This window comes from Rhinolophus sinicus, linkage group LG03 (assembly GCF_036562045.2).
Source record: "Rhinolophus sinicus isolate RSC01 linkage group LG03, ASM3656204v1, whole genome shotgun sequence".
Taxonomy (NCBI): domain Eukaryota; kingdom Metazoa; phylum Chordata; class Mammalia; order Chiroptera; family Rhinolophidae; genus Rhinolophus; species Rhinolophus sinicus.
The window spans coordinates 172,339,310-172,366,592 of record NC_133753.1 but is presented as its reverse complement, the minus strand read 5'-3'; the positions used below and the strand labels follow the sequence as shown (position 1 = coordinate 172,366,592).

The 27,283-nt window shown below is 36.2% G+C and overlaps 1 protein-coding gene across 6 annotated transcripts in view; it reads right to left on the bottom strand.

Moving 5' to 3' along the window:
* Positions 1-15,745, bottom strand: part of C6 (complement C6) — a 65,902-nt gene extending 50,157 nt beyond the window's left edge. For 2 of the 6 annotated variants that reach the window (XM_074328966.1, XM_019748550.2), the window contains exons 1-5: positions 15,155-15,360; positions 10,710-10,872; positions 9,128-9,284; positions 7,746-7,890; positions 3,229-3,370 (exon numbers count right to left, since the gene is read on the bottom strand). In XM_074328966.1, the coding sequence (XP_074185067.1) occupies positions 3,229-3,370; positions 7,746-7,890; positions 9,128-9,284; positions 10,710-10,852 (587 nt within the window). In that variant the 5' untranslated portion in view covers positions 10,853-10,872; positions 15,155-15,360. Of the gene's footprint in view, positions 1-3,228; positions 3,371-7,745; positions 7,891-9,127; positions 9,285-10,709; positions 10,873-15,154; positions 15,362-15,590 lie in introns of those variants that run through there. The other 4 variants (XM_019748555.2, XM_019748551.2, XM_019748554.2 and 1 more) reach the window with 4 other exon arrangements.
* Between the last annotated feature and the right edge of the window lie 11,538 nt (positions 15,746-27,283).

Sequence of the window (27,283 nt, the reverse complement as noted above, 5' to 3'; positions counted from 1 at the left end):
AAACTAGTGAACAGTAAGTCAACTGTTTTACTGGGTTCTGTGAGCCCACCTAACAAATTAATCAAACCTGATGAGGTGGGGGTCCAGGGCAAGGGGGGGATCAGTGGGAACTTCCAAATGTATCAGAAGCACAGGTGAAATGACATCTGAAGTGTGGGGGGACAGTCTTGTGGGACTGAGCCCTTAACCTGTGGCATCTGACACTACCAGAATTGAGTTAAATTGTAGGATACCCAGTTGGTGTTGTGGAAAATTGCTTCATAGGGAACAGCCCCCACGCATCCAGTGTCAGAAGTGTTGTGAGTGTGTTAGTAGTGTGAGAGAAAAAGGGGTACACAGGAGGAGAACTGGTTTGTGAATTACATATCAACGAAGCTGTTAAAAAAGAGAGTGATTCCTGTGATTATGTAGTGGTCTTTGTAGTGATTCCTGTAGGTTTTGTAAGATGCATCTTATACTCAAGTACCGGTGAATACAATTTGAGGTTTGTTCTCATCCATATTTGAATTTGTATTAATAGGTATTTGAGGGAGGAAGTATGAGAAGGTGGTCTAGGAAGAACTTTCCAAACTACTTAGGTTAGCATGACAAACACAGGTGTTTAAAATTCATTTTTGTTTTCTGAATTAAGAGGGATGAACGAGGAAAAAAGAACTGTTGACCTTATACTGCCTTATGCTAGTACTTACGAGTTTGTCTCAACAAGAAAGAGCTTAAGAAAAATGGCTCCCAGGTCATGAGGAATCTATGGAGGTAGCAGCTGCTTGTAGAAAGCCTGAAGACAGGATTTTCAGGGCATGCCTGAGGAATCTTTTAGGAGTTAAGTCAACTATGCAGCAATTTTCAGCCCTATTATCTCTTTGCCTCTGTGGTATTTAAATTGACTTTAAATATTTTGGTGTTTCAAATACATCATGAATTTTAATATTATAGGTTTCTAAAGGGCTTTTATCTAATTTGGTTTAATGTGTCTTATTTTGTAACTGTTTGAATTTAATTAATTTATATAGACATATACAAATATGCGTGTGCGTGTGTGTGTGTGTGTGTGTGTGTATGTGTGTACATCTGTACCTTGGCTGAGCCTGAGAAAAAATAAGCAACATGCTAATATTACTTGATTTTTGCGTTAGGTTTAAGACGTGGTGACTGATGTTGGCACCGTAGGATATTATATCTTATTAAATTCTTTCTTGAAGAGATGCCATTTGAAAAGAGGTACAGCCACCCAGGCAGCTACCTTTTGTGGATAGAAATATGTCAGAGAGGGGTCAGAGATTCTAAGGCCAGCAGATTAGAATGAGATTCCAGTAAGCGGCTCTTAAAACCCTCATTCCTTGGGGAGACGAGGAGAGGACTGGCTGTCCTGAACCAGCAGGTTTTGCTCATTTCTGAGAATCCTTGGGACCACAGCTCTGCTTGGCAGAGGGCCGCATGGTCCTTCTGCCAAAGTACACATAGCATGTGGTCCTCCCCATCTGTAACGCTAGAGTCTGGACCAACTGAGCAAGAGGTGAGTTTGTAATGTCACCCCTGATAATCAGAACATCAGAAAACATGGTTACCAGTGAGAGGTTTGGCTGAGTTTTCTTCCAGGAAAATGAAAAAAAACAGGAAGCACTCTGATAAGAAGATGATGTTGAAACATTCTCATTGAAACCAATTCTAATTAGGAATTCTTAGGCTAGAACCTCAAATTCGTTTGTAGTCATCCAACACACAGGTGAGGAAACTGCAGCCCATAGATGTTCAATAACTTGGTTATGATACAGTGAGTCAATGCAGAACTAGGTCTAGAGCCTGGTTCCCTTTACTTCCAGACTAATGGCTGTTCCGTTTTACTGCTGTCCTTGAGTTTGGTTCAGTAACTTCTGGTTTTTATTCTAATCACATATTCTAATGAAAGTTGTATTTGCAACTGCTGCTTTTTGTCTTTGGTGCCTCAAAGCTTCATATTATGCAAGTCTGGCAGGATAAGTGAATATATTTTTTTTAAAAAGAAGTTCAATAGGAAGCAATAAAAGCCTATAGCAAATGATTTGCCTTCTGGCCAAAAATCGAAGGGAGATTTCTTTATCATGGGAACCGGAGAGTACAGGAGATTATCTTTACTAATTTTTCTTATGCTTCCAACTAAAGCTTAGGTCTTCTATTTCCATTGAGTTCTCTTACATTTTCTAAAGTTTTCTAAGTCATTTGTTCAGTATAACGAATTTAGAATCCCTTACTAAACCTCTATGCCCTCATGACTTGAAATAGGAACATTAGAATTTCTGAAATAGGAATATTAGAATTTCTGAGCACTATTCAAAGATTGAGAGGAGGGTTGCATGGTCTCCTGAGGTTTCTTCCATTTTTTTTTTTTAAGGTGGTTATTGTCCTGAGTCAGCATGAAATGTTGGAAATAACAGGTTTTGAAATCTGGATTTGAGTCCTGTTTCCACAATTTACTAATTGGTAGAATTGGACAGGTTATTGAACTTTCCTGGGGCACAGTTTCTTGGTTTGTAAGTTGAACAAGAACCAGATGGTAAAGAAAGTCTGACCTTCTGTCTTTAAACTGTAATGATCTTCCCATGAATCATATCGTCAACGTGAGAGGAAGTTTCGTTATGTTCGTTTCACCTCTAACTCTCTTAAGTTTTCCACACCACTGTTTTTTATCATCCCCTTTTCCCCATGTTTGTGTAACTCCTTTCCTTCTGGCCTTGTCTCCCATTATTGACTTGGAGCTTGACTCTTGCACTGGAAGACTGGTTTTGCTTTTCTAGTGTTTTGACTTTCAACACACTCTTAGGCATGCTTTTCTGATACCTTCTTTCTCCATTTGCTCCTGGCATCTTGGAGTGATTACTCAGCCACTCAAGAACTAGCCCCAGGAATCCATCCTGGCATGTGAGTAGATGGCCTCCCACCAGTTTGTCCTGATTCACTCCAGAGCAGTCAGAGGATGTATGAGAATTAAATGAATAACATTTATGAAGGGCCCATAACATTGCCTGGTACAGAGTAAATGTGAAAATGCCAAATTATGTTATTCTCTAGGAGTGAGGCTCATGGCCACATGCTTCCAGAGAATAGTAGCCAAGTGTCAGAGACAAGGCTGGTGGGAGTAATAAGGTTAATGAGGAGGCGGACAATGGCATATCTCATTGCTTCACTGCTGCTTCCATCTCATTAGTTCTGAGAACTCTCTATTTCCCCAAATGATAAAAAGATGTTACATACCCAGTGCCCATTATCTGGGCATTAGGGATTGGATCATACTTCCGTGGGCATACTTGTTTTGTTCTCCCACAATTTCTTTCATCTGAATTGTCTCCACAGTCATTTTCTCCATTGCATTCTAACTTGCTGGCAATGCAGCGGCCTAGTCAAGAAAAGCAAACAACATTGACAATAAGTGATCATTTAAGACAGTATTTATTAATTTGAAACATTAGTGCCTTAAATTTCAAGGAAAAGTTAAAAGCAAGTTTTTATTATTTTTTAAAGGGACTCATCCAAGATCATGCACTTAAAATTAAAAAAAAAAAAAGTTTTTCAATTACAGGTGACATTCAATATTATATTAGTTTCAGGTGTACAGCATATAGTGGTTAGACATTTATATAACATATGAAGCAATCCCCCTGATAAGTCTAGTACCCACCTAAGTTTTCATTATTTTTGATAAAGATTTAGGAACACATGGAAATGGAATGACAAACTGATATTTTCTGTTATTTTTTTAGGATTAAAAGAGTCACCATAGATTATTTAGTCAACATTGGTCTGATAGTCTTAAATAAGGTAACTAATTCTAGAATCCTATTCCCATTACAGTGAACATTCTGTAGAAGCATGTTCTGTAGGAGAAAATGAACAGTAGGTTTAGAATTTGGATAGCAGATTCAAGGTTACTGTTTTTACTCAAAAAACTGTAGCTTTACAAACACACCCACACATCCACACATCCACTAGTATATACAGTTACAAGGCTGAATCTCAAATTTTATGTTGAGTGAAAGAAACCAGACACGTAAGCATCATGCATGTGATTCCTTTATATGATGTTCAAGAATAAGGAGAGGGATTCACTGAAAAGAGGAAAAATGGAGTGTCTTTGGGTTTATGGAAAATTTTTACACCTTAATTAGGGGTTGTTTACATGGATGCATGCATTCATCAAAATAAAATTGCACATTTATTATCTGTGCATTTTACTATACATAATTATGTGACTATACATGATTACTACATATTTTATTACATATTCACTATATATAATTATAGTATATAATTATTTACTACAATTAATTTATTACATCTAGTTTTTTTGACAAGTTAAATGCCTAGGTGCTACAGTATTAAGAAGCAGGTTACATGATTGAATTTAGGAGATAGTACAAACTTCATGTACTCACATAATTCTTTTCTCTTTTAAACATGCTGAATTTCCTAAAGATCCTTGGAATCAGTAACTATATATTACAGAAATTCAAGTGCCTCATGTGCAAAGACAGCCCGTCTCCTGTTCCTTACCCTCTTGCGTGTAATAAGGGGTGCTGGTGTCCTACCGTTTATGTACAGGTCTCACTGACAATGATTAAATGTTTGACTCAAGATTATCTGGTTAACTATTTTAGGTTGTGGTTTGCATCTCACTACAGCTACACATGATTACCTTTACTAGCTGAAATGCTTGGGGAAATTGAGTATTCTGTTGAATAAATTTTTCTATTAATAGAAAATTCCCCAGAAAGCACTTAGTTTCAACTCTTTTGGTTAATAATCTTCACTCAGAGAGTGTAACAAAGGTAATTAAGTCCTCCTTTGATTATCGAAAATCTTGCATTGTATCTAGACCATTATTATAAAGAATTATAGTTATGAGCCCCAGAATCATACAAGACTGAAAATATAGAGGGAGTTGAATTTCTGTTAATCCCAGGATATAACCTGAAAGATGCTGTTTTTAAAAGAGCACATCTCTAGTTTTTTATTTGTTTGGTTTTTTTTCAGGGCAAAACAGAATGGGTAATTTAGTTTAAAATAGAGATGCCGTTACTAACAGAAAACCCCAAATATTACAGTTTTAAAATGTTTTGAACTTGGCACAAACTTTAGCAAATGCTAATTTTTGATATAGTTACACTGAAAAAAAACTGTTTCATCAAATAGACGTCGGGATACACATGCAGGATACAGTTCTCATTAGCTTAACTTTGTGAGCAGGTTACCAAATTTGTTAGGATACAAGAAATTCTACCCATTTGATACTTCTAGGGATACTGGAGAAGACCTATTAGCAAGGGTAGGGATGAAAACAAGAGGACATCTCTTGAGTGATGTTAGGAATAAGTGGCAGGAGTGATATAGATCTCAAGGAACACAGCTAATAATGGTTCCAGGCCACGAAAACTCAGTGGTGTAGGAAGCACGAGGGAAAGATATTATAAGCCATACATATATCCTATACAAAGAAGGGATGGGAAAGATGAAGGGCAATTTAAATAGAGCAGGATTTGCAGAAGTCAACATTTAGCCAGCACATGTACATAATATATATACACTTACACCTGGAGCTGTGCAATCATTTAGAAATTGTACATGTTTCTCCTATCTATGTACTTGAACTGATTTGTGTTACTGCAATGACATCATTTTTATAACCAGCTGCAAATTATCTAGTCTTCTAATGCTTAAAATTAGGACTTTGGGAGAGAAGTTGGCACAGAGGATGGGAATTACACTCATTGGTAATTCTCAAAGATATACATTAAAATAATAGACTTAGTCTTGAGGACTCTGAACAGCAACTATGCAGGAGGAAAGAGGAGAGGGAAACTCTCTTTAGGACAGACAGTTCTTTGTTAATTGAGGGCCGAACATCATCTTGAGTCAGACAAGTAACAGACCATCTAGCCTTTTATTCCCTTTGAGAGTGGCATTAGTGGATGTTTTCAGGAGAGCATAATAATACATCATTTTTAGCAGAATGTTTAACAACCAATAGGCTATGTCACCACCCAATCAGAATGGTTGCCAACCACATCTGTGCCAGGGATTAACCAGTTAATGGCTGAATCCTGGGAAAATCGAGGGATTCCTGGTGAAGGAAACAGGGCAGGGGTTACACAGGGAAGTCAGGGTAGTAGCTGCTTACCAGCCACTGCAGATGTTTATTTGTTTGTGTTTAATCAGTGGCTGTGGACATATTGCTGATCAACTAGAGATCAGCTGTATATACACCACTAATTTTCCTGAAGTTGCTCATTATGAATTGGTGGTCTGTCGATGTTTTTAAACCATCCTCAATCTTGTGAATATTTTGGGCCCCAACAAAACTCTTTTGTAATAAATTTCATAGACTTATCATCCATTGAATAAAGGACTTCTTCCTGGTAATTTGTTCTAAAAACTTTCCTACCAGCTTCAAATAGTTACATTTCTTTTCTAAGTCTTTATCTTAATATTCTGGATGTATATTCCTCTCAGTCATTGCCATGAAGATTTTTCTTACATTCCCTCTTTTTTTTTGGTCAATTGCTTATATGCCCTACTCATGTAGGTATGATCTATATCTTCTTGCCCACATCCCACCATTTTAACTCAAGTTTGGGGAGCACAGAGGGAAAACCCTGACAACCGCATTTATGTCTGACATTCAGAAAATACTGGGAAAACTGAAGAGAGGAAGCAAGAAGTAAGAGGAGGAAAACATTGTATCCAAGGTCAATTTTCTATGGAATTTGAAATTCTGCTATCCAGTATAAATACTTTACTTGTCAGTATATTCCAGAGTACACAGCAGTGATGTAAATTGTATTCATCTGAACTCTAATTTTAATTTCAAATTGACTATTTAGATAAGAGGTCAGTGATCTATGGCTCATGGACTAAAACTAACCTGTGGCCTGTTTTTGTAAATAAAACTTTATTGGAACACAGCCACGTTCATTTGTTGATATACTGTCTTTGGCAGCTTTGATGCTGCGATATCAGAATTGAGAACCTGCAAAGCCTAAGATATTTATCATCTAGACTAGACTTTTACTGAAAATGTTTGCAGAAATCTGATCTAGATTGTTTAAAGTGGTGAGCGTTGGAGAGCTATTAATTAGCAAAATAATATATAAAGTACTATATTCAAGATTTGATTATAATCCAATGAAACTTAAATATTAGAATTTCTGAATCTGAATGAGTATTGGACTTGAAGGGACTGTTGCCATCATTTAAATCATTTGCAGTTTCCTCTTGCAATTACCTTTGGAGCCACCAATGGACCACCCCAGAAAATTTGTCACATCATCTCTAGTCATCCTCCTGATATAATATCTTAATATTAATAGTAATATCTTAATAAACTATATTGAAAAATCTCTTAAATCTGTTGCTCCTTTTCAATTGCTTATTCTGATTATAGATTTGTGCTTACTAATAGCCAATTTAAAAATGTATCTGCCTACTTCTCCTTTTTCTTCTCCTCTCTCTTCCTCCTGCCTTATAACAATTTAGGGACCTGGGCACCAGTACTTGATGAGCAAATGAATCGTGTAAGTGGTCAAGATGGTTATAACTTGAAAGCTGTAATTTCACACATGAGTAGCTTGGTAATTAGTAGCATAACACCCCCAACTCCCCATGCTTAAAATATGGTGGGACGTCTCTATCACAGCTTTTACTGGAGTCAATTGGAATAACTTTGTTTTACTCAAGTCATTTTAGTAAAGGCTGAACATTTTCCAAAAGCACATTACCACTGTCACAGCGAAATTTATTCTTGCAGTCAACCTCTTCGATGTTGCAGAGTTTAGAGGGAATGCATGGTTGAAAAGTCACCAGGGGCTCAGTACATGGTTGTCCTCCAAACTGACTGGGGCGCAAAATGGATCTAACCTTAAACTGAAAGAAAAGGAGAGAAAGATGAGTAACTCTGAGGCATGGTCAAAGCCAAAACGTATCTAAGAAAACTGGGCTTAAAAATCACAATAGTGATTTTAACCATAGTGGTGTTTCCTAAACTAACTGATGATTTTTCCAATTCCATTATTGTGTGTCTTTAAGGAAGTCATCCCCTCTCTAGGCCCCAGTTTCCTTAAAATGAGGAAGTAGGGCAAAAAGCTTTCTAAAACTTCTAACTGAAATCACGTGATTCCCAATTAAATAGAAATCAAATGCACAAATAATTACTGAGCATCTCCTGAGTGCAGATTCTTCCAGGTAATAACAATAGCCCTTCTATATCTCAAAGGTAGTATGATGTGAGTAATAAATGTGCAAGGATTTGGGGGTTCTTTTGCACAAGGAAGTCACCATGGAAACCAAGGTTGACACAGTCTCTACTTTAAACGATTTTAAATGGTGAGTAGTAAAACAGAGAGTTAAGGAAGAATAGTAAAAAGTACTGACTTTGATGTCAGAAAAATCCAAGTACAAAGTGTAGCTCTACATTCATTAGTGGTATATTTTTGGGTAAATTACTTAACTCCTAAAGAGCCATAACTTCTTCCTGTGGGTAGAAAACCACAATGTGATGTGAAGTTTGTATAAAGTAATATATGTAAAGGGCCTGGAACAGTTTATCTCAGAAAGTGGGTGCTCCACAAATGAGTTTCTTTTTCTTCCCTAACGTATTCATGCTCAACACCTGCCCTGACTGAGGTTCACACGGGCAATGTCCTTACAGGAAAGTGCTTGAGGTGGGTAAATATTGCAACTGGGAACAATAAACAAATGGAGGGACTTTCCTGCAGAAAGAGGGAAGTTAGAAGAAGGGCAAGGAGTCAGGCTTTGGATTAGTGTTCCTCATCTCTGTCTGATTTTAAACCTTGGACTCAAATACCGATTTTCTAACACCTGCTTTTGTTTCCTGAGCTATCAGAGCTGGGCACATTCAGTACCAAAACCGGGGGCAGAATTTCCTTTGGTGGTCACACAACAGTGAAACATGTAAAATGAATTCCTGTCCCCCTCACCCCCCAAAAAATTGCTGAATGAAATTTTCCCTTAATGGAAGGTGGGAAAGTTTATTTTCAGAAGTTGAAGAAGTTCAGCATTTCTGTGATTGTTGAGGCTTTCAGGGAATCCAAGCATGTTTATTGTGATTCAGATTTCCTGAATATGCCCATGTGTTACCTACCTGTTTTTCAACACAAGGGTCACAGTCTGACCATGGTCCATAATCTCCCAGAAGGCAGTTGATAGGACAAGTTTGCCAGTTACATTCTCTGGTCTCCTGCTTGATGCAAAGCTGCTCACAAGAGTTCCCCAGATAGTACGCATCCATTACTATTTGTCTGAAATAGTGAGGAAAAAGCTGCTTAGAATGAGTATATTCACCGTGGCTCGAGACTTATAAGAATAATACCATTGAGCATTAACTACAGTGAGTAAAAGGAAAGAAGGTTTTCATGGAAAATTACGTAGGTTGCACATGTGCAGTTCTTACCACTTAATGGAACTCAGAAACAGTTATGTAATTTGTGGGGCCCAGTGCAAAATGAAAATGGGGGGCCTCTTATTCAAAAATTGTTAAGAATTTTAAGACAGTGATGGCAGAGCATTAAGCCAAACATGGAGCCCTCTAAATATAGGGTCCTGTGCTTCTGTACAGATCACGCACCATGAAGCTGGCCCTGATGGAATTCCTGGAAGGGACTGGAAGGGAAAGAAAGGAAAGAAGAACCATGCAAATTGCTTAAAAAATGACAACGCAATGTGGAAAGTACAATGATTATGAGATGGAATCAGAGTGGTGTAGGGCCAAACAAGTCAAAGGGAAGGTAACGTGAAAGATACATCTTGAAAAATTCATGTGAATTCTCCAGGCAACAAAAGGAAGGGCATGTGGAGGGAACATCATGTGCAAAGATTAGAGGTGGAAGAGAACGACATGTCCATATGGAATGGGCTTGAGAAGTGCATGATTGTGAGGAACTGGATATATTGTTGTACTTTATTTGGTAGACAGTAAGAGAGCTACTGAGGGACTCTTGAGTAGAGGAGCATTATAAACAAATCTGTTTTTACATCCTTAGTGGATAGTTTACTGGGGAAGTCAACTGGTGATTTTAATGAGACTCGTACTACATATACAAAAATAGGTTTCTAAAATAGGTCTCTAAAAAAATACTCAACTAGTTAAAACACATTAAATATATGCCTTTCTCTCCCAAGTCGTGTGAGCATCTCCATAGAACAGAAACACCCAATAGATTAAAAAACAAAAACAAAAACCTGGGGACAAGTAATCTGAATTGGTGAAAAGACAGATTAAATGTTATCAAGTAAATACAGTTTTCCCGCCTTCTTATACATGCCAACAATCAAGCTAACAGCTAACAGTGCTGCTCAATTGAGGTCCTGTTCGACTCAGTTTAATGAGTAGAAAATTCTCTATAATTAACTCACTAACTGGAGGCAAGCAGAGTTCTATGGGGATTGAAAAGAAGCTTGAGTACTCATTCTAAGCAAGTTAAATAGTCAACTGAAAATATTGCTGGTTCTTAATTAAATTTCTTTTCAACTAGTCAATTTTATGAGAGAAAAGTAGACTTCCATTCAGCCTTATGCAGAAAAGACCTCAAATTCCATCCAAATTTATGAGTTCTTACTTTGAGACATTGTTTTTCCCCATTGCTTAGTGTAGCACTTTTGATATTGCTAACTCTGTCCTCAAGGTTTCCCAGGGGACACAGAAAAGCTGCCTAGCTCACACCCACCTCCTTCGGCTCTGGGTTCCAGAATTGCAGGTTTTCGAGCAGCTGGACCATGAAGTCCATGGGTAATGATCACAGAAACAGGCTTGGCTCTTGTCAATCAGAGCACTCAACAGGATGAAATATAAGATGGACTGTCTGGCCATGCCTTGAGAGTCTCCAGGCCCTGAAGAGGAATAATATAACATATACCAAACACCTATTAGGGATAAAACTTTACAAATCATTCTCAGTTACAGACTTAGATATTATCTTAGAAAACATCTGTATCTCCCTGCCTTCCTTGAAGCAAGTTAACACCTATAAATTCACATGTTCATCAGTACAAATCTCATTTCTAAAGATTTTTAGGGTGGATGTTCCCATGGTTACAACCCCCAGTATGAGTTTCTCTGAACTGTTAGTGACAGGCTACAAGACAAAGTATGTAGTAAATATTGTAACCCATTTCATTCCAAAATGGGAAAACTTATACTTTTCAGAACAACTGCTCATTTTGTGTGGATAGGACCCTCAAGTACATTTCAGTTTTTCATACTTTTCTGGGGCTGGGGAAGGTGTCAGGACCATTCTGCTGGAAGATCTAGCTTCCTGACATCCTGTAAACCTGCTAAAGACAGAGTTCACTTTTTGATTGTGTCTACTTACAGAGTCATAGAAGTTAGAGCTGGAATGGGTCTTTGAAATCTGCAGGTAAAACGCCCTCATTTTATGGATGATACAACTGACGCTGAAGGAGGTGTAATAGCATTGAGGTTACATGACAAGTAAAAGCCCAGAACTCCTCATCCTTAGATGAGGTGCATCCCAGCACTGAATTTCTAGTAACGCTAATTATTGTGCTACTGGAGCATCTCTAGATGCCTGGAACTCCACCCCTCAGGCCATGAGAGGATTTGTCCAGATGTGGCTGAATGCCAGGGAAAAATTTGACCTGTAGATCCCCGCTGTGTGCTGTGGTGCCCTGAGGATCTGTGAATTATTGAAAGGAATCTGGAAAACCATCTCTGCCCCCTAATATTGCCATTTTGATCTTCATATCTCTAACAAAACATGCAACATGATTAAATACATAGAGTAAATACTGGTATAATTAGTATACTAACTTCCATTTAAAGAAGTAAAATGCCATTCACCTATTTTCTCTGTTTCAGTTTCATTATTTATAAAATAGGAATAATACTTTAACCTTCTTCATAAGGCATTTTTTAGGATTCAGTAAGAAAACTCATATAAAGTGCTTGAAACAATCTTTGGCATAGAATCATCACTCAATAAGCATTAGCTTTTCAAATTAGTAATAACAATAATTTTGCAAATTTCATTGTAGCTGTTGGTCATGCATTTTTCAAAATTAGGGGCTCCTTGCATTACAGCGAAGATCATGTGAAGATTGAAAATATGTTTTGATATTGAGTAAGACTATTCATATTCAAAGTGATTTAGACATGTGGCTTTAGTTGCTTTTCATCTTAGAAATAAAATCAGATCCCTGATCACCTCATTGGAAATTTCAGTTTCCCACGAGTGTTTCCTCTCCTCCTTCACTGCTTTATTTTTCTCTGGTGTATATTCCCTCCTATATATACAATATTATTTAAGTTTAAATAAAGATCTCTTTTTCCTTCACCATTAGAATTCAAACAGCATGGTGGTAAATCTTTTTTTCTTGTTTTGTTCATTTCAGCTTTTAGACTAATGAGAGCAAGCATAATGTATAATAAATAAATATTGTTAAGTTGATTTTAAGTAGAAGAAACAGTTTACAAATGGGTTCTAGCAAAGTCTGAATAATGTAATTTGAGTCTATTAATACAGCAACTTCTGTAATACTATTCTTAATAGCTCTGCCAGATTAAGGATATTTCATAGATTTTGGAAATGAACTTGTCTGTTCAATTCTCATCCATTGTTTTAGCAAGAGTGATAGTTTGTAGTATCAGTGGCTTATCTCTAATTTGTTGTAATAGTTGATTGAAATAAAAAACTAGATCTCTTGAGAGTCAGATTTATTTTTAAACATTGTAATTTATTTAGTTAGTCCACCTCTTATTTATTTGAAAACATCTATTGTGATCTAAAAATATAGAAATGTATGAAGAAGAAAAGTAAGATGTTTCAAAATATAACCAACCAGAAAAATTCTGCTGACATTCAAAAATTACAAATAATACATGCTTATATTTGAAAAGTTTAAACAGAAGAGAAAGAAAAGTATAAGGCCTGAGTTGTCTGCTACTTGTTGCCAGAACCTCTACCCACACATAATCACTGTTTTGTCTTTTTGTGGGTATCCAATGAAGGGAAAAACTTCCCACACATCAGCTTACATATATACACATATGCATGTTCCATTTTGCTCATATATATGTATGCATGTTCTTTAAATATATATACAACAAAGAGAATATATGATGTATATTACTCTGCACTTTGCTTTTTTCACATCAGAATATACTTTGAAGTTATTTTTGTACAAATAGATGCATATATAGTTAATTCCTTTTAGTGGCTACATAGTTTTATACCACATGGATGCATTATATTGGACTTAACCATTATCTTAATTGTGGGCATTTAGTATATACACACACTGCAATCAATACCTTTGCAATGTATGTTAGCATACTTTTGTAATATATGCATGGGGCCAGCATGTATATTCCTAGCAGTAAAATGGCTCAAACAATATGTAAACTTAAACTTTTGATTGATATTGCCAAATTGCCTTACTGAAATATGGCTCCAAGTGTCTCAGGTGAGATTCTGATTATATTTTAATGTGGTTACTTTACATTTCTTAGTTATGATGAAAGAATACTTCAGTAAAAAAATGGGGTTCATCATTTTATAAATTTTTGTTCAAGCCAAAAGCTTGAAATCAGATATAAAAATTGTTTCTCCAATATGCTCAAAAATTAGAACATTTCTTTTTAATAAATAAGTAAGCTTTTTGAACTTTCCTACAAGCTCAGAGAAAGACACTGGAATAAAAGCAACCAAATTTATTGACATGTGGCTAAATATGTCCTTCAACTTCAAATGGAATCAACACACATTTGAGTATCCATTGTGTGCTGCTAGGTATTGCATGAGATACAAAGAAATAGAATTCATTATCTTTGTCTGAGGAGGGTAGACAGCAACTGAAGATGCTTCTCATGCTTTTCATCCAAGCTTTTTTGTCCAATTTATAGACAAGTTGCTACAGTTCTAGGCTATTTCAATCATAAAAATGATCGCTGCATTTGCCTGCTGCTCTTAGTTTACTGGTAACTCACCTTTCCTGGTTGTCCTTAGCAGCACAGAAGGAAGGGTAAGGCATTAGGATAGAGTGTTCAGATCGAATTTGGGCTGGGATCGAACAGAAATGTGTGTGTTCTAAACATCAGACCTGAAATCCAGATTGGGTGGTGTTTTAAAGGCCCTCAGGAGCTGAGGTTCCTAAATAATGTGAAGTTTCTTTTTTAACCACCGCTCATCCCCCACCCTCCACTCCTAAATTGTGTTCTTCCCTATACAGGAATCACTTCAACAAGGAAACCTAATCAGAGGGTTTTGTTGTTGTTTCTTTATTTGTTTTTTTCTCATTGCTTTTGAAGAGATAGATATCTTCCAGAATAATTCTCTCAATTTAGAGAAAACCAATTCTTAAAGCATTTTGTGGAATCAGCAGGTAAATGATTGAGAGAAGTTGAACGACAGATTACCAGTTCTCAGTGCTCAGCTGACTATCTGTTTTAACTTCCAAGAGCTTGACAAGTATGGGTGGATTTTATTTCAATTATCATCAAAACAGCAAGAACAGAACCCTTATAAAATATTCTGATCTCTTCTTTGGATATAACTGTTCTGAGGCAATTTGGAAAATGCACTAAATTAAGATGGTACGTCAAAGCTTCTTATTTGAGGAGAGCTAATAAAAGAGCTAATGGGTAGCTTCTCTTTTTATAACATTTTATTGTTATGAGGGAAAATCGTTTTATGTTAAAAAGATAATTTTCATTCAAATAAAGATAATTATTTTTCTAATTTTGTTTTTATTCATGGCCCAGCATATAATATCAAATGGTTCCTTATTTATTAATTTCTATCATCTGTAGGCATTTTGGAGATATCTGAATTCATATGAGGACATTTGACTCATTACCATACATTTTTTATCCACACATTGAACAAAAGAAAACTCAGTGATAGAGGAAGATAGTTAAGAAAAATTTCCCATGACAGGGCCATGGTAGGAGGGCAGGAATTCTGCAGTTTTCTCATAATTGCCATCCCCTCTTGAACTCTAAACATCAGTGATTTCATTGAACTATTAAAAATGGCTTTGTGAGCAATTAGAGAATTCTAGTGTAATGTGAAGTCCGTCTTATTTTGACCTGTCACCCTCCGATATCCTTGACTCACATGACCGATCTGTCTGTACGGCTGTTCACACATCTTACCTACAGGTTCAGATGATGATCTAGTTTGTCCCCAAATGCAGGTTCTTGCTTTCCATCTCCTTGTAATCTTCTCGAATCTCTTATTTCTTATTCTTTTTTCTTCTGTGCATTCCCAGGGGCTCAAGGAATGATATTTACCATTGCTAGGGCAGATTGGGGAGTCTAGGCACACGATTGATCTTTTGGCCAAAGGACATGTTTACTTTACTTTTAACTCTAACCATCAAGGTAGTTCTCTGGAAGGAAATTTCTTTAGGGAACATGAACCTTTGGTTCTTTTGAGATTTAAGCAGTTAGTTCTTATTTTAAAAGAAAGACAAAGAAATGGCTATAGTCTGACATGTACGTTTACATATGAAAAGATAAGTTTGTTGGAAATATATAATCTACAATTTTGAAATATAAAGACTACAAATGAAATCATTAAGTCGCTCACCTTTAAACAGTTTGTACTGGCCAGGGAACGAATCTGTAAAGGCCCGAGGAAACAATAGGTTCTTTCAGTGAGAAGGGTTTATATGATAATCCAAACAAAGGTTTTTTCACTATTGCTAGCTAACACAAGGTCATGCTGTCATATCTCAGAGAAACACAAAATAAACATTCTGTGGGAACTCTGGCCTTTGTAAATCAGAACTTCAATCATTAACAACCCGGAAACTTAAGAGTGAGATACTACATAAGGTCTTGAATTTTCAATGATTTTCTCATTCAAGGGATATTGTACTAAATATTGCTACTGCAGAGAAAAGAAATCTCTGACTCCATTTTAAAAAATGTTTGGGAATAAATTGCTTAAAATTGCTTTCTCCTTTAGGAAGGTATTCATTTAAGTAAAATATGTATAGATCCTTATTTTTGTTCTGATTATAGAATACTTATTGAGGAAGATTTAGAAAATATAAAACAGTGTGGAGAGGAAAATTAAAATCATTTTTCATAACCAGAAAAAAACACTATTGATATTTGGAACAAATACTTTTAGTCATATAATGTGTAAGCATATGTGTCTCCCTGTATAAATATGCACACAGATATACATATACAACTTTTTAAATGCATCACAAATTTTAAAAAGATTTAAATGTACAGAATTAATCACAGTTTATAGAACCATATCATCACTGGTCTGTGCAAAATCTTTTCATTTTATTTCACTATTTCCCCACAGGATCTTGTTTCATTTATCCCTGCTAAAGCAAACCTTGTAGGGTCAGCCCTTGCACAATACCTCCCCTAAAATTCATGCATTTTTTCATAAGTTCATGGTGCTTGGAGTTAAGGGCAAATTCTCGAAGTCGTAAGCTAGAGAGATGAAAGTCAGTAGCCAATAGGATGAGCCTAAATTGGATTGTTAAGCAGTGTGATCCATGAGGAGGACAGAGAAGTGGGAAGGTTGTGTGCCTTGGTACAGGAAGAACACAAGTGGAGAGAGCTGAAGGTGGTATGGAAGAATTCTGGAGATGGAGTGCAAATATCTGTGATCCAAATACTAGAACTGATCTAGCATTGCCTGAGAATCTAACATCTTTTCAATGATGTATTTGGGTTCCCCATCTTGGGTCTTCATGGATGATTAAATAGTATATCCACTCAGGGTAATTTTCTAGAGCAGTGTTTGGCAGACTACAGCCAGTGAGGCAAATCTAGCCTGCTACCTATTTTGTAAATAAAGTTTTATTGAAATAAAGTCACACAATCAGACATTGTTGTACTACAACAGTAGAGTTGACTTGTTGCAACAGAAAGACTATAGCCTGTGAAGCCTAAAATATTTACTATCTGGCTCTTCATAGTAAAAATTTTCTGAACTCTGCAATCCAGAGGGAGAGATTTTTGTCTGATTAATATGACCACAGTGTCCAGTTGCTTTTGGAAGTAGAAGTAGTCTTACTGGGAACTGATGAAGGGGTGATTGTTCCAGAGCTAGAACTGGAATGCTGTGTGCAATTATGCTCAGGTCTGCTCTGCAAGAACATGAGTGCTGTCTAAACAATATTTGGGTGTATGTGTACTGCTGAGGAACAAAGCATGCTGTGAAGTTTGCTAGCTGAGCTGTTTCAGCCACTGCAGGCCTTCTGAAGTGTTGGCTGGTGACACGGAATACCTTTTTCACACAAAATGCTCTGTATTTTTATGGTGTAGAAAGTTGCTGGTGAGCTTAAATGTCAACTGATGAGTCGAAAAAGCCTTTAGTTCTAACGGAACAGAAAGGTGTAGGAGGAAATTAGAGCTAGGACATGGAAAGTTAAGATGGAGCAATTATAATTTTTCCAGAAGGAGAATATGTATTCTGTTCAAAAATCTTTATTCCTCTCCTAATGATGATAGATTTACAGCCAAATGGTATTTTTTGCCAAGAAAATAACCCCAAACATAAGATAATGAACAGTGGAAGCTGCTGATTATCTGAAGGCTTTTTTGTATGTTAAGTATTCACATGCCAACTTACCATTACAGCAAAAACACTATAATTTCTCATTAGAGCCAAGGCTAATGACCCCATCTATTTCACAAGTCCTTTAGCATTTACTTTGTCAGTCAATGTGTGAGTGGATAAAGTAAAATTGCAAATTGAAGTATTTCATGTGGAGATTCACAGATCAAAACTCTCAAATGGAAGGAATAGAAGTTTGCTTTGGACCTCAGGCTACCATGCTCTTTTTCTCTTTTCTTTTCCTACTAAAATTGTTAGGATAGTCTAAATTGGCTGCATTTGATTTCTTACTCCTTATTAACTTCAATCTTTGCAATCTGGATTGTAAATGCAACCAGCCGACAAACTCTGTTCTCCTCCCAGTGACCACCGGTAACGTCCTCACAGCCAAACTGAACGACCTCTTTTCAATCCACTACTGGTTTCCTGGACACAGTACAATGCAAGTTTTTCTCTTTCCTCCATGTGATTCTCTTCCTACTCTCATCTGAAGTTCTATCCTTAGCCTCTTTTTTTTCATCACATATATATCATCTACTACCGCGGGTTTTCCATCTCCTTTGTGTTGATTGCTCCCTAGTCCACCAGCCTCCGTATTCTAATGTTTACTAATAGTATCCAAATAGAACACCATATCACAGCGATGGTATCCTCTCTCCCACACTTCCTCAATTCTCCTAGATGCTAAAACCTGTAGCTCTTATCTCTGAAATGTCTCTTGTCCATACTTCCCATCTTTCCACCTCTTTACCATGTCTGCAGCTACCGCTCCACTTCCAGACCAATGAACGCTCAAACTGAAGATTGCATCCATGGTTTAACTGGGCCTATAATTCCTCCTAAACTATTCTGCCAGGTTACTTATTCTAGAGCTCACCTCTCAGTGACACAACTTTACTCAAAAGCTCAATGTTGCTCTTTTCAGAATACCACCCAATTAGGACCAGAATCCTAATACCTGATATTTGAAACTCTGAGCAGTCTGACCACACTGCACTACCTCTTTAGACTTCTTTTCTTTCTTTTTTTCTTTTTAATTTATTTTTAAAATTTATTGGGGTGACAATTATTAGTAAAATTACATAGATTTCAGGTGTACAATTCTGTATTACATCATCTATAAATCCCATTGTGTGTTCACCACCCAGAGTCAGTTCTCCTTCCATCACCATAACATTTGATCCCCCTTACCCTCATCTCCCACCCCCCACCCCCCTTACCCTCTGGTAAAAGACTTCTTTTCTATTCTTCTTTTTGCATTCTCCATCATCCAGCCAAACTGGACAACTTGGTGTTCCTCAAAATAGACTATAGTTTCTCCTGCCATTTTATTCTGTCTTGAAACTTTTTCTTCCCCAATTTCAAATTCTGAAATATTAATGCACATGTGTATCTGTTCTTCAAGTGTCATTCCAAATATATTTCCTTCTTAAACCTTCCTGTATTTCATAAAAACACTCACTCCTAAGATCAGATATTAGACAATTCCTCCATCCTTTAAATTTCCGTAACTGTTAGATGGAACTCACCTGATATTGCCAGGTATGTTGTATCATCATCCAACTATCTCTTACTCCACTCAAATACGTCCAAAGTTCTTAATTACATGATCTGAATAATATTCGTCTTTATAATTAACATAGAAGTTAAATAGTGAGTTGTCTACACAAAATGAACTTGAAGAAAATTGCTGAAGTTTACATGATGCCTTTATATATGTGTCCTTAGCTAAAATTCCACTATGTAGGTACTCACTCACTTGGCATACGAGGCAATGATGTTTCCTGTAGCAAAGTGCTCCAAGAACTGTTTTTCTTTACAGATTTGCTGAATTATTGAGTAATACATAATGACAATATTAAATTGAATAAAACTTTTGATGATTCTGTAGAAAGAAAAGTGAACTGCTACTTAGGCTTGTAATATAAAACTAGTTTAACACAGACACCTATGTAAAGAAATTTAGTTTTAGATAAAATAAGTCAACCCTCTGCAAGTTTTTGCCCTTTTCGGTTTATAGAGAATACATGGATTAGATTTTAATTCAGGACCTTTTAGAAAAAGGCAACAAGTAAACCTGACTGAGGTCAAATAAATCTTGCCGAAACTCTTAGGTTACCTCCCTAGTTTGCTTTTTGACCTCTAGTTGTCCCATGCATCTTGACCACTCTTACCAAGGCAATTTTCTGCCCTATTCCATTCAGGCTGCTGAAACCAAAATACCATAAAGTGGGTGGTTTATCAACAACAGAAATGTATTCCTCACAGTTCTGGAAGCTGAGAAGTTCAAGATCAAGGTGCTGGCAGATTTGGTGTCTAGTGAGAGTCTATTTCCTGGTTCACAAACAGCCTCTCTCTATAATCTCACATAGTGAAAAGAAGGGTCAAGAGTGCTCTCTGAGGTCTGTTTTATAAAAACGCACTAATCCCATGCATGAGGGCTCCACTCTCACAAGCTAATCGCTTCCAAATACCATTCCATTGGGGACTAGGTTTCAACATATGAATTTTAGGGGCACACAAACATTTAATCTGTAGCATTTTCCTAAAGCTCCACTATGACAACAATCTAATATTTGGGTAGCATTTTATGGCATGCAAAACACTTTTCAAAGAGCCATAGGAGCAATAGTATATATTCACCCATTCTGATCAATTCATAAATATTCACTGAGCACCCACTATACACCAGACATATTGAAACTTAAAGATAAAAAGATGAATAAGTTTGGTTAGTTCTTTCAAGAACTTTAGTAAAAGATAATACTGATAGTTGGGAAAAAAAAGAATGCGGGCAGTACTGAAAACTATAAGAAGTCTATCACAGAAATCATAACATCTCTTGTGCATTTAGTCACTTATTTTCTTGTCTTTAGATCATATTCACCGTAATGATCACATTATCATTATTCAAGGCCTTTTATTTACTCATTCAGCAGAAGTTTACTGCAAGCCACTATTCCAGGCACTCAAACAGTGAATAAAACAGAAAAAAAAAAAAAAAAATCCTGCCTTCATGGAATTTACATTCTCTTGGGCAGAGGAGAGAGAAAACAAACACATAAATATGCTAAGTTATAGCTTTTTAGAAGCATTTATTTAATATTTATTAAAATACCATGTCTTCTAAAAATGTAGGTCATTTTCTCTGCCTGTATTTTTTTGTGTGTTCTTATTCTTTCTTGGAGAAAATCTCTCCAGTCTTTTCTCAGAAAATCGAATCCTACAGGGCCTGCTGAGTTGGCTGCTAGTCTCATAATTCTGCCTCTTGGACAAGGCTGTGGGACAGGGTTGGGTATCAGCCAATTGGCTTTCATGTGCCAAGGTTGGGAATTGGCACTCAGATACTCTAGTTAGACATGATGTGAGGCTTACTTAAGCCACAAGCAAGGAGAAGCAGAAAATGCCTTTGTACAGAAGGAAAAATGAAGTGGGAACTTAAATAAATGCATAGATATGAGACCATGCAGCCCCAGAGAGTGTAAACGTTGTTTTGTCATGAGGCCTAGATGCATTTCCTTTGATTTCCATAAGGTACACCTCTTCCTTTTGATAACTTATCTTTTTTTCTTATGCTGCATTAAATATATTTTTGTTACAAACAAATGAGCTTTAACAAAGATAAGTTTTGTGATTTTCAAATTTTGTGATTTTTTTTTCTAAAGTAATGAAAGGTACCTTTGGCAGCTACTCACATAATGCAGGAAGCTCTTCTCCAGGGGTCCCGACGGATTCTTTATTATCCTGCCTAGTCTAGCGGATATTGGAATACTTCTGGTGATGGGGAAAGCTCTACTTCACTGACACGCTATTGAGTGCATTTCTTAATAATGCATCTGGATTAAGTTGCAAATTTTCAAATTGCAATTTCAAACGATTTCAAAAGAGATATTCCAACATCTTTACAACTGTATGATATGGCACCGATCAATCAGAATGAACCCTATCCAGTTCATCTAAGCCACGTATCCCAGCTGATGCCAGGCCTAAGCACTGTCTACAACTAAATCAATGGTGTATATTCCCTCTTTTCTCTGAGCTACATACAGCCACCAGCAATTGTAGAAATTGGTAAATTACTTAAATGTTTACAAAAAATGATCTATTCTATCTCCTAGAATCATGTGGAAAGTGGAAGCTAGAAATTATGCTTCCAAATCAAGAAGATTTACTAGAGGTAGGGTCATGTAAGGTCAGTCTATAAGATGGAAGGGAAGAGGTTAAGAAAGGAAGATCATCCCAGCTTCAGGTCCGGCTGTTGAGACAGCTTCAAGTCGGCTGTATTAAACACTGTTTATCCTCTGGGTTGTGAATAGCTAGTAAATGAAGTAATAAAAGCAATGAAAGCAGATGTGAGGTTCTTGAGATAGTTCTGATAAAGCACTTTGAGGGAACATTTTTATTCTGAATTCTGAGGTGGTGGAAAACTACCACAAGCTAAGGATAGCAGTGATATGATCCTCTGGGTCAAGGGCAATACCTGAAGCATGGAACAAAGGAAGAAATATGTCCAGGTCAGCTACCACTGGGGTCATGGCTAAGTTTGGGCTGCCAGTCAAAGGGACAAATGCTGTGTTGGGACACGTAAACAAGTCCAAGTTTTAACAACCGTCTGAGAGTAAAAGACAGTGAGAGTTAGAACATGCACTCACTTTTAGACTTGGCTCACACACATACATATCAATTTTTTCAAGTTCTTCAAGGAGACAGTTGTTTCAGTCCAATGCCTGGAAGCCTAACAAGCCCATTAATAGCACATGTCCAACATTGTTAACCCCAGCCGTGGAAGACAGCAGTTCCAGTCACCCTTCCATCATCGCGAGGTCTGTGGCCAAAGTAGAGAGGACAATGAAAGCAATGGAACAAATTGAAAAGTGTTTGGGAAGGTCACATTTCAAAATAACCAAACTCTGATGAATAGTTGTATTTTTTATAAATGAGGACAGTCTTATGGTTATGAAACACCTAACTTCTGTTGACATGGACAGAGAGTTTCTTGATGTCTTGACATGTTTTTCAAACATTTGTAAAAATGAGACTGATCATTCAGCTGTGTTTATTCTTTTTATGACTTGATAAGAAGCTACTTTTTCTTACCAATCTATACAAATTTTATCTTAAGAGAGTTGGTAATGAACTCAAACTATTTCTCAACCACTCTCAATTTGAAACTATTTTAAAAGCTTGTTTTCCAGGTTCGTTTTGGAAACATTCATAGAGTGCCTCCTATAGGTGAAGGAATTGATTAAACCCTTAATATAATTATGAACAAAACCAATATGATCCTTGCTCTCATGAGCTTACTTATAGTATACTAGGTAAAACTGATACATAAAAAATGAACACACACAGAAGCATATAATAACAAAGTATATACTATTTTAAGTAATAACTTTAAAAGTATATAAAAAATATATTTTTTGAGGAAACTCCATATTGTTTTTCATAGTAGCTGCACCAATTTACATTTCCACCAACAGTGCACCTTTTCTCCACAGGCTCCCCAACACTTACCTCTTATCTGTATTATAATAACCATCCTAACAGGAGTGAGGTGATATCTCATTGTGGTTTTGATTTGCATGTTGAGTGCCTTGTCATATACCTGTTGGCCATTGGTACAGCCTTCATTTTTATGCAGTTAAAGTATTATTAATAAAGGGAGAATCTATGGTACTGGGTACTTTAGTGATTAGCCAAGTTAATGCAAAAAATAAATGGTAAAAGGGGAATTAGAGGTCTTCTGCTCTCTAATGGAACTGTTTTACTTTGTTTTTTATTGTCTTTCAGTATTGCCATGGCCATTCAAATCCTTCTGCTATGCCTATTTTCCTTTAATAAACTTAAAGGAAATAAACTAACGTAATTAGAAAATAGGTCTTTTTATAAACTAGATTTTTTAAAAAAGAGCAAGGATCTAACAAACATGGTTGGCAGTTTAATTTTAATATTTTATTAAAATATTTTCTTTATTTTATTAAAGTAATCTATTTACATAATTAAAAAAATAGAAACGAAAGCCTTAAAGCAGCAAACCAAGGTCATTTCTTCACCTTTTCCTACTTCTTCAGTTTTCTCTACAGTACCAGTCACTTTCAGATTAGAGCTGTATTTCTTTTCTTTTTTGTTTTTTATTTCCACATTTCTTAGTTCTAGCACCCATGTAACTCCATTTATCCTGATCTCAGGCTTTTATGCTGTGGTTTTCATGTAAACCCCATAATACACTGCTAAAATATTTGCTTTAAACTATGGATTCACAACAGGGATAGCATTGCCCTTGAGAGGATGAAATTGGTTGTTGGTCGGGGTGATTAAAAATTCTCGGGTGTTAAAATAGGCCCTATAAAGCTTAACCCTACCCAACAGAACCTTGTCTTGTTGGGTTTTCTTGAGTCTCACATAAGCAGCATTGACATCTAGTTCATGGTAAATAAACAAAATGTATATGAAATCAGTGTTAATAAACTCTGGTAAGTAGATGATATCTTTCTTTGGATTATTTGCTCTATCTGGAGGCAAAAGGCAGTCTGCTCATGTCTCTTGGCTGCCATTGGCTGCTTTGTACACGTTGTTTATGTTTGCTTCTCAGTGTTTTGTTTGTGACCTAGGCTTTGAGAATGAAATAAAAATAGTTTATATTTTATTATTTAATTTCATAAAAATAATTCAACCCATTATGTCAAGTGCTGAAAAAAATGTTGACAGTATCTAAATGAACATCTACCAGCTATTTAAGTTATTTTCTCATATCAAGACAAAATTAAAAATTAGGGTCATTAAAAGTAATTTAAAAGAAATTTGATGTTTAAATTATATTTTTAACAATAAATAGTTTCATAAGCTCTTATTACTGTGTATTATATATATTGCCAATTTGCTACTCATTTTATAAATGACAATTTATAGGACTAAATAATTACATGAAAAATTACTTAGCTGTAATCATGCAATTATAAAGTTGTTACATGCTAATAGCTTATTAATTTTTAACTTATAACTTGTAAAAGTTAGTCATTCTGAACACTGCATTAAACAAAAGAATAAACTATATTTTTATTTTTATGTATAAAGCATATATACATATATAAACACATATAAACAGGTATTCAATATATCATGGATATTAAAATTTTATTTGGTGGAGGGTGAGTGATTAGGAAAAAAGCCTGAAAAGGTTCCTAGGAGTTATAATGAAAAAATAGGTTGGGAAAGTAATTTAAACCACCATATGTATATTAAAGAAGTTAAGAGGAAAAAATAGTTTATTTTTATGCATATCCACATATTTATCATTTCTAATGTTCTTCATTCCATATATAAGATCTGTTTTTCAAAGCCCAGAGTCTCTTGCTAGGGAAAAGTGGGGAGGTGGTTGCTTATCTTGAGAGAGGTAACCTGGTGCCTCCAAGTTCTTTGTCTCCACAGGGTTCTGCAGGTGAAAAGTGACTCTCCTTTCTTTAGTTTTTATCTCTGTGTGCCATTTAGAATATAGCTTTCTCTGCTCAAAGTCAGGTACTATGCTTACATCTGCTTTCAATTTTCCAAATGTTGTTGAAATATGTCTACTGAGATCTCCTCTATTCTCTTTGTCCTTTTGAGTTTACTACATTTTATTTCTTTCCTAGTATAATTGGAGATTGATGAAATTAGCCCCTATGACCCATTGCTGTGTTCAATAGAAATTCATGTAGGTGCTTAAAGGGGAATAAATTTTATTATTTTATTTTTTATTAAATTTATTGGGGTGACAATTGTTAGTAAAATTACATAGATTTCAGGTGTACAATTCTGTATTACATCATCTATAAATCCCATTGTGTGTTCATCACCCAGAGTCAGTTCTCCTTCCATCACCATATATTCGATCCCCCTTACCCTCATCTCCCACCCCCCACCCCCCGCCCCCCTTACCCTCTGGCAACCACTAAACTATTGTCTGTGTCTATGAGTTCCTGTTTCTCATTTGTTTGTCTTGTTCTTTTGTTGTTTTTGGTTTATATACCACATATCAGTGAAATCACATGGTTCTCTGCTTTTTCTGTCTGACTTGTTTCGCTCAGCATTACTCTCTCAAGATCCATCCATGTTGTCACAAATGTTCCTATATCATCTTTTCTTACTGCGAATAGTATTCCATTGTGTATATATACCACAACTTCTTTATCCATTCATCTATCGAAGGACATTTTGGTTGTTTCCATGTCTTGGCCACCGTAAACAAAGCTGCAATGAACATTGGAGCACACGTGTCTTTATCTCTAAATGTTTTCAGATTTTTCGGGTAGATACCCAGAAGAGGGATTGCTGGGTCATATGGCAATTCTATTCGTAATTCTTTGAGAAACCTCCACACTGCCTTCCATAACGGCTGTACCAGTCTGCATTCCCACCAACAGTGTATGAGGGTTCCTTTTCTCCACAGCCTCTCCAACATTTGTTATTATTTGTCTTGTTGATGATAGCCATTCTGACTGGGGTGAGGTGATATCTCATTGTGGTTTTGATTTGCATTTCTCTGATGATTAGTGATGTTGAGCATTTTTTCATATGTCTATTTGCCATTTGTATGTCCTCTTTGGAGAAATGTCTCTTCAAGTCCTCTGCCCATTTTTCAATTGGGTTGTTTGTTTTTTTGTTGTTGAGTTGCATGAGTTCCTTGTATATTCTGGATACTAGCCCCTTATCGGAGGCACTGTTTGCAAAAATCTTCTCCCATTCAGTTGGTGGCCTCTTTATTTTGTCAATGGTTTCTTTTGCTGTGCAGAAGCTTTTAAGTTTCATATAGTCCCATTTGTTTATTTTAGCTTTTACTTCCATTGCCTTTGGAGTCAAGTTCATAAAATGCTCTTTGAACCCAAGGTCCATAAGTTTAGTACCTATGTTTTCTTCTATGCAGTTTATTGTGTCAGGTCTTATGCTTAAGTCTTTGATCCATTTTGAATTAACTTTGGTACATGGTGACAAATAGCAGTCCAGTTTCATTCTTTTGCACGTGGCTATCCAATTCTCCCAGCACCATTTATTGAAGAGGCTGTCTTTGCTCCATTGTATGTTTTAGCTTCTTTGTCAAAAATTATCTGTCCATATTTATGTGGTTTTATTTCTGGGTTCTCAATTCTATTCCATTGGTCTATGTGTCTGTTTTTCTGCCAATACCATGCTGTTTTGATTATTGTAGCCCTGTAGTACAAGCCAAAGTCAGGAAGTGTGATACCTCCATTATTGTTCTTTTTCCTTAAGATTGCTTTGGCTATTCGGGGTCTTTTGTGGTTCCAAACAAATCTGATGATTTTTGTTCTATTTCTTTAAAATATGCCATTGGGATTTTGATGGGGATTGCATTGAATCTGTATATTGCTTTGGGTAATATGGCCATTTTAACTATGTTGATTCTTCCAATCCATGAGCACGGAATGTCTTTCCATTTCTTTGTGTCTTCTTCAATTTCTTTCAAAAATGTCTTATAGTTTTCAGCATATAGGTCTTTCACATCCTTGGTTAAGTTTATTCCTAGGTATTTTATTCTTTTTCTGCAATTGCAAAAGGAATTGTTTTTTGTATTTCTTTTTCTGAGATTTCATTGTTAGTATATAGGAAGGCAATGGACTTTTGTGCGTTGATTTTGTAGCCAGCAACTTTACTGTATTTGTTGATTGTTTCTAATAGCTTTTTGGTGGAGTCTTTAGGGT